The 11,841-nt window shown below is 43.4% G+C and overlaps 1 protein-coding gene across 1 annotated transcript; it reads right to left on the bottom strand.

Annotated features, from left to right (window-relative positions):
* Positions 1-1,167: 1,167 nt before the first annotated feature.
* RPS24 (ribosomal protein S24) lies at positions 1,168-9,870 on the bottom strand. Its single transcript, XM_080694481.1, has 5 exons — positions 9,844-9,870; positions 8,306-8,371; positions 7,570-7,779; positions 4,910-5,020; positions 1,168-1,250 (listed from the first exon to the last, which is right to left on the bottom strand). The coding sequence occupies exons 1-5, from the start codon at positions 9,844-9,846 to the stop codon at positions 1,239-1,241; spliced, it is 402 nt and encodes a 133-aa protein (XP_080550607.1). The 5' UTR covers positions 9,847-9,870; the 3' UTR covers positions 1,168-1,238.
* Between the last annotated feature and the right edge of the window lie 1,971 nt (positions 9,871-11,841).

Raw genomic sequence — 11,841 nt, 5'->3', positions numbered from 1 at the left:
TGCCAGCAACACCCAGCCAGACCTGGTTCTTAGCCACATTCACAAGTCCTATTCCCAAATGAGTCCAAAGGCATAAACCAACCAATAAACAATCTCCAGAGAAAAAAGGATCTAAATAAAACCCATAGGCCAGCCAGGTGGTAGTGGTACACACCTCTAACTCTAGTACTCAGGAGGCTGAGACAGGACCACAGGTTTGAGACCAGCCTCAGCAACTTGAGATGGTTTCCAAATAAATCAGGGCGAAGATTCAGCTCAGAGGTAGAATGCCCCTAGGTTCATAAGCCACCCTGGCCTAACACAAGCTTTCAGAATCAACTCTGCCTATGTGGTTCCCTGAACAAAGCTCCCTAAATCTCAACCTGACAAATGTATTATAATCCACTTAACAGGCCCTTATTTTGACATCCAAAAAACCCAATTTGAAGCTTGGCATAGTGGTATATGCTTGTAACCTCAGTACTTGAGGCTGATACATGAGGATTGAAGGTTTGCAGCCACCCTGAGGTACCTAGTGAAGACACCTCTGCAACTTAGTAAGACCCTATTTCAAAATAAGTAAAAAAAAAAAGGGGGGGGGGCTTGGGGTATAGCTCAGAGGTAGAATGCCCCTGGGTTGTCTCATTCTGGAAAAAAAAGAGAACCACCACATAAATATTTCACAAAGTGATGATGTGATTTATGGCCACTGTGGCCAACAAATATTTAAGTAGTCACAACTAAGTGGGAAAGCTGGCATGGTGGCACAAACCTGTAACCAAACTTGGGAGGATCACAGGCTCAAGACCAGCCTCAGAAAGTAGTGAGACTCTCAACCTAGTAGAACCCCGTTTAAATCGAGCGGGAGTGTAGCTCAAAGGTAGAATGTCCCTGGGTTCAATTCCCAATACCACACACACACAAAAAAAAGAATTAAAGTGGGATCCAGGAACATCCAAAACAGGTTGAGATGTCACCTACAGTAAAGGCAAACACTAACATGGGGACACAGGACTGGCCCAGACTCCTGGTGCATCCACCACACCTGCCACCTTCCTGCCCACTGCCAGAAGGAAGTCCAAGCACCACCCTTAGCACTGCGTTGCCATTGACCACTCAACGTAACATGTGAACACAGGCAGCAATTTACACCCACAGCAACCTCATAACAAACAGCCAGACACATGCAAGTTTTTATAGTTTATTAATCTTCATGAAAAATTCACATAGTCACTGCAGATAAAGTCATTTCAGGATCTTTACTCCTTTGGCTGCGAATCAAGAAAAAGAAGTTTAATCAGTAACTGCCATGATAGTTTTTTAAAAATTAAAGATCAGTCTTCAAATTCAAAAATGACATTCATGCAGAACAAATATTAGTAACCTAGAAGAGTTATGTAAGACCATAACAATATAAGCATAAAAAAATAAAAACATTCAAGTTAGAGGAACAAAAAAAGAAACTAAATTCTAAAACAAAATCACATCAGTTAGTATTTAAATGTTACAATCTTAGAGATGCTTTAATGTGTTCCTTTAAACTACTACACATCAGTAAACCAATGAGACTACTGATCTACAGTAAGAGCTTGAATTATACCTGTTATCCAATTTCCAGCTCACTGAATCAGTGGCAGGGAAAGGGGAAAAGGAAGAGGAAAGAGGGGAAGAAACAGTTCATTAATGGTCCCTTTTCAAACTCCAAAATAATCCCATTTTAAGTGCATGCAACAGGTAACTTATATATGACTGCTTCCATGTGTTGTATAACAACACAACCATTGATTTTCTGTCCAATCCTGAGAACACCTTGCTTGATTACTGAGGTTCTAATGTTAACAAAGTGGCATAATGACTTCACAATGAAGAGATTATGGCAATCTGGTACCAAATCCAGGCTGTCACTGCCTATGTATGTCCTCTACTCTGCCCAGTACCATACTGGGCACACCAATACCACCCAGACCTGGTATCCACCAGACTGGATAGATCTCAGTGATCCAGCTTTTTTCTAGACTGGTTAATAAACCCAAGAAAGAGTGCTTTGCTACTTCCTGATACAATCCCACCCCACCCATTTAATTTTTTATTGAGACAGAGATTCGCTAAATTGCTGAGACTGGCCTCAAACTTGCAATCCTCCTGCCTCAGCCTTCCAAGATACCAGGGGTTAGAGGTGTGTACCACCATGCCCTGTCAGGCAAGTCTTTTTAAAGCTATCTCAGTTCAACATTGTAAAAGACATAATTTACAGCCACAATAGTAAAACAAAATGGTATTGAACAAGAAGCAAAATTTAGTGTAAGTAAAAACACAAATAACAAGATACTGTGGTACAAGGCCTGTAATCCCAGTACGTGGGAGGCTGAGACAGGAGGTTCACAGCTTAGGGGTCAGTGTTGACAACTTGGAAGAGAATCCCCCTGGGTTCAATCCATAGTACCAAATAAACACAAACCCACTGTAGCCAAAAGCACAAATTCCAATTCTAATAGTGAACAAAACTAAATTAAAAGGAACATTGCTATGCCTGTTTTTCTGAAGCCAGAATACAAGTGCTCATTTATGCATTCTTTCTGGTTGGTTTTTGGCAGTGTTACCAAGAGTGCAACTTGAAGCAGGAGCCATGGCTCAGGTCCCCACAGAAAGCCTCTCCATAAAGATAAGAACTACCTCATCTGGACTCAAGGCTAAATGAAGAAAATTAGTGTCTTACATGTTCTTCAGGCTGGGCATGGTGGCATATGCTTGTAATCCTAGCATTTGGGAGGCTGAGGACAGGAGGATCACAGTTTACAGACAGCCTCAGCTACTTAAGTGAGGCTCTTTGCAATTCAATGAGACCCTGTCTCAAATTAAAGAATAAAAAAATAGGACTAGGGGTGTAGCTCAGGGGTAGAATGTCCCTAGGCTCCACCCCCAGTACATAAAAAAATATCCTTCAGACCTAGGTCAAAGGACACACTGTTTTCTTGCAAGATATAATTCTCACTGTTAACGTTACTTTAAAATGCAGTGAGTTATTTCAGATAGCCTGTTCTTTACTACTAACTCCACGGTGCTGGAAAGTCAATGTGACCACAGGTAGACAATACCAGGTTTCTTGCCTTGCCAATCAGGGGTCTTAGAGCCACAGGGACAGTGGCCAACACTTTCAATTTGACATATTAACTCTGACCACAGTACCTGGGAGGCTGAGACAGGATGGCAGGTTTGAGAACAGCCTCAGCAACGGATTAACGCCTTGTTTCCAAACAAAAAAAGGGGTTGAAGGTATAACTCAAAGGTAGAATGCCATCCAGGGATGGTGGCACACACTTGTAATCCCAGCATTTGGGAGGCTGAGACCAGAGGATCACCATTTGCTGACAGCCTCAGCTACTTGGTGAGGCCCTCTGCAACTTAGTGAGACCCTATTCCAAAATAAAGAATAAAAAAAAAAGGGCAGGAGGTGTAGCTCAGAGGTGGAATGCCCCGAGTTCCATCCTCAGACCCCGACACACACACACAAAAAATACAAAATGCCCTTGGGTTCAATCCTCAGTGCCTTAAAAAAAAAAAAAAGGTGTCTGATCTTTTGATCTTTAGGGGGCACCAGATAAAAATGTTGGAGATTAAGTAATAAGCAGTGGAAGGCATAGTAGTGCATTCCTATAATCACAGTACTTGGGAGGCTGAAACAGGATGATTGCAAGTTTGATGGACAGCCTCAGCAACCTAGCAAGATCCCATTTCCAAACAAAAAATAAAAAGGCCTGGGATATAGCGCAGAGGGAGAATGCCCCTGGGGTTCAATGTCCAATTCCAAAATAAAAAAAAAAAAATTTAAAGACACAATGGAAATTTGGTAAAAAGTAACTCTGGGTGGATAGCTACCAGGAGGGAGGCTTTGTCAAATGTCATGGAACAGCTTTATGGAACAGAGCTGCAAAATACTTCACTGGTCTCATAACTCCAAAGGGGAAAACTTCCATGGATGAGAGGGTCTTCCCAAGCCATGTTAACTAAAGCCATTATGTGAGCATGTGACTCCCTGCCAAGTGAAAAGGAACACATCTGGTAGGTCACCTACCTTCCTCCAAGTTATTTCACCATAACATGCATTTTTTTGTGCTTTCAAAATAAACATGACTCACTTCCTTTGCTCATGATACTATTTTAAAATAGCACTGGCATTATTATAGACCACCCTGTAAGACTGTCATCCAAAAGGCAACATGCAAGGCATCAAGGCAAACTCAGTGAAGGTGATGCACCCCACACCGTGCTCAGTCTCAGTACCTGCTAGACACTTCACTTCTGATGAACAAGAAATCCAAGTAGAGGGAAAAGGCAACAAAAAAAGTCACAGAACACTTGATTATTTAATTTAACAACCCATCACCTTAATTCCATTCAACTATCTACAATTAGCTTGCAAAGCTGATACAAAGCTGCTACCATTACAATCATTTAGGTCTTGGCTAACTGGAGAGGAAAGCAATCCTGAGATCTAGGAGTGTCCCCAGGATGCCTCTCCAGCACGCCAGGAAAACAGGCCACATTGTTCCAACTGCTTCTTAAACCAATGTCCATGTTAAGAAATGTTTTAAATCCCAGTAAACATGATGATCTGCTCCCTCTTTAAGGTCCAAGCCAATTAGCAGTAAAAAGGAAAAGTTCCCATTACAGGGCTTAAAAGGTTTGCTCACCAGAATCACTGGACCAATGTGGCCCTCGGACTATGCTAATCTATGAGCTGCTAATGTGGGCCAAACTAGTCTAAGGTGTAAAGACACTACTATGCTAGGCAGCTTCTAAACACATTACCTTCTGTAATCCAGAAGAGAAGGAAGAAGAAAAAAAATTAAAAAGGTTATTAAGAAAATTAAGCCTTTCTTTTCTAGAAACCTACACTTAATGACATTTCTGTATTTTTCCTGAACTATACCTTTTTGCCAGCACCAACATTGGCCTTTGCAGTCCCCCTGACTTTCTTCATTCTGTTCTTGCGTTCCTTTCGCTGTTTTCTTGAGGTCTTCTTCTTCTCATACAGGCCATGCTAAAAGAGAAAAGTACCTAGATAATCTCCAAACAGTAACCTCATTACCCACTACTTTGGTAGGGAAATGGGGTAGGTGAGAGAATACAAAATACATCTTCCCAAACCAAAATTTCTGTTCTTCCTTTGGCACGAACTACCAAGTGTCTCCCCATTTTTAGTGTCTCCCCACTTCAGTTCTGTTTCTTGAGGACAGTGAAGCCTTATCAACAAGCTCTACCCTGCAAGCCGGGCATGGTTGCCCACACTTATAATCCCAGCATTCGGGAGGCTGAGACTGGAAGATCACTGTTCACAGACAGCCTCAGCTACTACTTGTACTACTTGGTGAGGCCCTTTGCAACTCAGTGAGACCCCATTTCAAAATAAAGAATAAAAAGTAGGGCTGTGGGTGTAGGTCATAGATAGAATGCCCTGGGGTGAAGAAGAAAAAAGCTCTACCCTCCCAACATGGAGATTTCTTGTGTGTTGTTGTAGTACTATGGACTGAAATCAGGGGAATTCTAAACTTCTGAACTACACCCCCAAAGCCCAATCTTTTTTTTTTTTTTTTGGACCTCCGGGCAACACTCCAAGACCTGTTTTTTATACTTTTTATTTGGAAACAGGGTCTCTTACGCCAACAAGGCTGGCTTCGAACCTGCGCAATCCTCCTGTCTCTGCCTCCCAAGCGCGGGGATTACAAGCGTGCGCCACCACACCCAGCTTTTATTCTATATTTTGAAACAGGGTCTAAGTTACAGAAGGTTCTACACGTTGCAGAGGCTGGCCCTGAACCTGCAATCCTCCTGTATCAGCCTCCGAAGTACTAGCATTTCAAGCATCCACCACACTGGGCTCACCATGGAAATTTCAATCTACCTATCTTTTTTTGGTACTAGGGATAGAACCCAGGGTCATTCTACCTCAGAGCTACACCTCCTGCCCTGTTTTTTAATCTTTTTTGGTACTGGGGATGGAACCCAGAGGCATTTGACCTCCCGAGCTACACCCCCTGCCCTATTTTTTATTCTTTATTTTGAAACAGGGCCTACTAAATAGCTGAGGCTGTCCGCAAACTGCGTTCCTCCAGTCTCAGCCTCCCAAATGCTGGGATTACAAGCATGCGCCACCGTGCCCGGTTTACTCTTTATTTTTGAAAGAGGGTCTAAGTTGTGGAGGGCCTTACTAAGTACCTAAGGGTGTCCTCGAACTACGATCCTCAGGTCTCAGCTTCCCAAATGCTGGGATTACAAGCGTGTGCCACCACTTCCCTGTCTTCTGCACTTGCTGTTCCTCCTGCCCAAAAATAGCTCCTACCTCTTCACAAGGATCTCAGCTTTAAATCACCTCCACAGCAAGCCCTTCCCAGAACACCCAATTAAAAAGAGTGCAACATCTAGCAAATCGCCACAACTTCCCTCACACTGCATGTGGAAGATTTATCTGGCAACAGAGTAAGATAAAATGGGACAGTCAAAAGTATCAAGGGAATGTCTCTGCTAAACTGTAAGCAAGGTAGTGTAGACTACTCTGTAGTGCTTATGCTCAGTTAATAATCAAAAACCTCCGTGTTAAGTTGGGTGTGGTGGCGCACACCTGTAATCCCAGTACTTGAGAGGCTGAGACAGGAGGATCGGGTTCATGACCAGCCTCAACTACTTAGCGAGGCACTCCACAACATAGTGAGACCCTGTTTCAAGCTGGGCGTGGTGGCGCATGCTTGTAATCCCTGGGCTTGGGAGTCTGAGACAGGAGGGTCGCACAGGTTCTAAACCAGCCTCAGCTACTTAGTGAGGCTCTCAGCAACTTAGTGAGACCCTGTTTCCAAATAGAGTATAAAAAATAGGTCTGGGAGTATAGCCCGGAGGTAGAAAGCCTCTGGGTTCCACCCCAGTACCACCAAAAAAAAAACCAAAAAAACAAAAACAAAAACAAAAAAAGACCCTGTTTCAAAATAAAGAATAAAAAATCAGGCCGAGGGTGTAGCTCAGAGGTAGCATGCCCCGGAGTTCAATCCCCAGCACCACACACACACACACACACACACACACACACACACACTCTGTGGTTCCTGGCTATTTATGCCATCAAGTCCATCAAATTCAACAATTGGTATAAAAGATCTCAGAGCCAGGCATGGCAGCACAGATCTAAAATCCTAGTACTTGGAAGATAGAGAAGACTGAAAGTTCCTGATAAGCTCAGCAATGTTGCAAGACACTGTTTCAAGATTTAAAAAAAACGGGGGGAGTATAGTTCAGAGGTAGATTACCTCTGGACTCAATTTTCAGTATGGCAGAAAATATAAAACAAAAGATCTCACAAAATTTGGAGCCAGGTTACTTTACCAAAATCAGCCTACTTCCCACCTTTAGTCTATCTCCATGAGAACTATTTTGTCTGCCCTTCTGCTCAAATGAGACTCAAATCCAAACCTCTACCTGTGAGTTAACCAAAGACCCTCCTCTCTCAATCCCCATAAAGGTCTTTGTAAGTCTGTTATTTTTCCCCAGGCTGCAGGATCGGGCTCATTCTACCAAACTCAACATAAAAACAAAGATACTTACTCTTGCCAGTCTATGTTTGGGTTCATTTTTCTTTGCATAATCCAAGGAATCATAGATCATGCCAAAGCCAGTTGTCTTGCCACCACCAAAATGGGTCCTGAATCCAAATACAAAGATGACATCTGGTGTTGTTTTGTACATTTTAGCTAATTTTTCCCGAATTTCCGTCTTAGGTACTGTTGCCTTCCCAGGGTGAAGGACATCAATGACCTGGAAGGAAATAGTAATGTTCATTATAATAAAACACATTTTTGGGGGAGGTGGTACTGGGGGTGGAACCCAGGGGCATTTCTACCTCCGGGCTATCCTCCCAGACCTATTTTATACTTTATTTGGAAACAAGGTCTCATTAAGTTGCTGAGAACCTCACTAAGTAGCTGAAGCTGACTTCGAACCTGTGCGATCCTATCTCAACCTCCCAAGAGCTGGGATTTTAAGTATGCACCACCATGCCCGGCTAATAAAACACTTTTTTTTTTTTTTTTTTGCGGGTCTGGAGATGGAACCCAGGGGCATTTGACCTCCGAGCTACACCCCCTGACCAATTTTTTTATTCTTTATTTTGAAACAGGGTCTCACTGAGTTGCAGAGGGCCTCACTAAGTAGCTGAGACTGTCTGAAACCCGGATTCTCCTGTCTCAGCCTCCCAAATGCTGGGATTACAAGCATGCGCTACCACGCCCGGCATAAAACACATTTTTAAAGACATAACAAAGTTTGATGCACCCTTTCTTACCATTTGTTTCCTCTGAAGTAGACGGTTGGTCATGAATTTCCTGGTCCGGATCGTTACTGTGTCATTCTGCAAAGAGAGCACATTACTAGTAAAAAAAAAAAAAAAAAAAAAAATCTTACTCATCCTTTTGTCTTTGCAGTGTCCTTCCAGTATCTACAACAGTGCTGATCTAGTAGCCACTAGACACATGGCTAAATACTTACAAGTAAATTATCTAAAAGACAAATCCTCAGTTGCAATAGTGCAAATGTTCAAGAACTGGAAGAGCTAGTGACAGAATCGCTTTGCAAAAAAGGTCAATTCCCACCTCCACCCAAACTCACAGGACATGCCTAAAACCCAAACAAGATGCACTCCATAGTTCTCCAGTTCCCAACCTGTATATCTTTCTTCACTTGCTAAGTTGTAACTCTAGCAATTTCTAAACATCAGCAATAGGAATGTTTTAGTCCAGATAGTTCACTGTTGAGACTATCCTAGGTATTATGTATGTTAAGAACCTCCGCCTCTAACCACTGGATATCACTAGCATCCTCTAGGGTCTATTCTCCAGTTGTGACTAAATGTCTCCAGAATGTCTGCAGTTTGTTTCCTTAGATGTCACCTCCAGATGAGAAACATTTCTACAGTGACTTGTGACAGTTACACTCACAGAAAGTTGGTTATAACCCCCGCACAAATGTGACACTTAAAATGTTCCACACTCTACCTGAATGTAACCTACACTTCCTCAAAGAAAACTTCTCACAAGAACCCCATTTCCCCTTCTGAATGACCCAAGAGCTCTCTATCTTCAAAGAACGTGGGCATTCAGCAAGATTGGACTAACTAGAAGGTCAACATTTTATTAGACGAGTGGGAAGGTTCTTACCAGCCAAACTTCCCATTTCAGTTTTAGAAATCACAGGAAATTAAATCTACTGCAAAAGTATTGTTCTTAAAAGTAAAGGATAAGAGGAAAAATAGCTTCTAGGTGGAGCTAAACACAGGAGCTTATCTTTTAGTGATGGAGCTAACTAATAAACTTCGGACAAGCCCACCTTTTGGTGGAATCTCTCTCCAGGGCCTCAAGTTTCCCCAACAAGAGGCAGGGGGATCCATTCAGCGACAGGTTTCCTAGTTTACTCGTAGGTATGATCCCCTCGGCACAACTCGCCCAGGCACTGGGCTGCATCTTCTTCACTTTCGGACTGTCAACATCTGCAAGCTGCCTACCCCATCTGGGACTGAAGGCGAGATGCTCCCTTGAGCTCATCCCCACCCTTTCCACCATGTTGCACGAAGACAAGCACGGTGGCAGCTTTCCCATCCACGGGCCCAGTAGCCCGAAGCCCGGCGTGTCTTGGACTACAGCGCAGCGCGCCAGCCAGCTCCGATTCCGCGCCAGCGGCTCTGGGCCACCGGGCAACCGGCCTCCGTAAGACGCCACCAGAAAAAGGAGCAGGGATTCGAGTGGCTGCAGCTTCGGCCACGGGACTAAGGAACGCAGGATGGCACAGATTTGCAGCGGATGACCGCACTGGTTTAGGGAGACTCACCATGATGGCGGCAGAACCTCAGGAAGGCAAGGAGGAAAAGAGAGCGTCTTCCCGCTGTCCAATCATATCAACACGCACGGAAGGACCCCGAACGACGCCGGCGTGGGGGCGTGGCCAGGGCCTGGGGCCGACCGCGTCATGCCTGATTAAAAGTGCCTAGGTCCCTGTCTTGCTACCCTTGGCCACACCCCTGGTGTTGTGAACTGGCCAATCCAAAAGCGGAATAAGTTCACGGAAGCACGTGTTCCGTTTCTGTCCAATTCGTGATGTTGAATTGTAGTCAGTCAATGTAGGGGTCAACCGAATTAAGGTTTAAATTGCTCTCATCCGATTTATAGTTGGGTAAACCGGGAAGGTATTTTAGGAGTTCGTCTCGGGCAGCTCTTCATTTTACAGCTGTGGAAACGACAGAAATTTGACTGAAAGCCTTTGTTATTTCAAGTAGTCTACACTGAAAGTTGTATTATCCATAAGTACTATTTTTGAGCCTTTTGTGGTGACTTTTTTTTTTTTTTGCGGGACTAGAGATGGGACCCAGGGGCATTCTATCTCCTAGCTACACCCCCAGCCCTATTTTTTATTCTTTATTTTGAAACAGGGTCTCACTGAGTTGCAGAGAGCCTCACTAAGTAGCTAAGGCTGTCCTGGAACCGCGACCCTCGGTCTCAGTCTCCCGAAAGCTGGGATTACAAGGTTGCACCACCACACCTGGCTGGTGATTCTTTGATTAAAAACACTTAATTATTTAGTTTGTCCTTTTGTGCAATCTTTGTTCTTATACAAACAAGCTTTTAGAACAGGCGTGGTGGCACACGCCCATAATCTGAGTACATGGGATTATGTTGCCAAGATTGGCTCAGGCTGTACTGCACCAGCCTGTCAAGTATATGGATCTATAGCGTGCCACCATAAACGGCTGTGTGTGTGTTGGGGATTAAACAAGGCTTTATCCACTCTTACCACTGAGCAACACACACACACCAGCCCTTCTATATTCTTTAAACCATCTCTAGGTTACCTGTAATACCTAATACAATGTAAATACGATCACATATTTGTTACTGTATTTGACGAATTGAAATTTTTTTAAAAAACGTTGTACATGTTCAGTATGGATGCATTTATGTGTGGGAGCACTGGGGATGGAACTCAAGGGCATTCTACCTTTGAGCTACACCCCCAGCCCCTATTTTTTCTAATTTTTTTTTTGCGGGTCTGGGGATGGAACCCAGGGGTATTCGATTTCCGAGCTACACCCCCAGCCCTACTTTTTATTCTTTATTTATTATGAAATAGGGTCTCACTGAGTTGCAAAGGGCCTCACTAAGTATTAGCTGAGGCTGTCCACAAACCTCAATCCTCCTGTCTCAGCCTCCCAAATGCTGGGATTACAAGCCTGCGCCACCACGCCAGGCTATTTTTTCCTATTTTGGAAACAGGGTCTCACTAAGATGTACTGGTATCATAAGTGTGTGCCACTACACCTGGCTTGCATATTTTTTAATATTTTCAATCTGCATTTGATTGAATCCACTGCAGATGTGAAACCTAAAGATACAATTGTACAAAGATATATTGGGTGCTTGGCTACTCAAATAGGATAGTAAAACGTGATTTGCTTTGCTTCTGTTTGTGACTCTGTTTTACTAGTGGGGATCCATGATGCATAGAATTTTTAATTTCTTTTAGTGGTACTGGGGAATGAGCCCAAGGGCATTCTTACCTCTGAGCTACATCCCAGCCCTATTTTTATTTATTAATTAATTTATTTATTTATTTATTTTTGTGATACTGGGGGTGGAACCCAGGGGCTTTTCTACCTCGGGGCTATACTCCCAGGCATATTTTTTATACTTTATTTGGAAACAGGGTCTCACTAAGTACCTGAGGCTGACTTCGTTTGTTTATAGTTTCTCACAAATAGTGAGGAATCCGTTCCAGATTCTTTACCTGTTTAATTTTTCCCACTAAATAAGTTTTATGAGCCAGGTGTAGTGG

This window comes from Muscardinus avellanarius (assembly GCF_963383645.1).
Source record: "Muscardinus avellanarius genome assembly, chromosome: 4".
Classification (NCBI taxonomy): Eukaryota; Metazoa; Chordata; class Mammalia; order Rodentia; family Gliridae; genus Muscardinus; species Muscardinus avellanarius.
The sequence above is the reverse complement of the archived record's forward strand: the minus strand, read 5'-3'. Positions and strand labels throughout refer to the sequence as shown.

Bases quoted from the DNA above. Each gene is read 5' to 3' on its own strand.
- RPS24 (XM_080694481.1), bottom strand. The intron at 7,780-8,305 runs GTAAGAAAGGGT...ATTTCCTTCCAG, and splicing joins TACTTCAGAGGAAACAAATG to GTCATTGATGTCCTTCACCC. The intron at 5,021-7,569 runs GTAAGTATCTTT...TTTCTCTTTTAG, and splicing joins CCAAACATAGACTGGCAAGA to CATGGCCTGTATGAGAAGAA.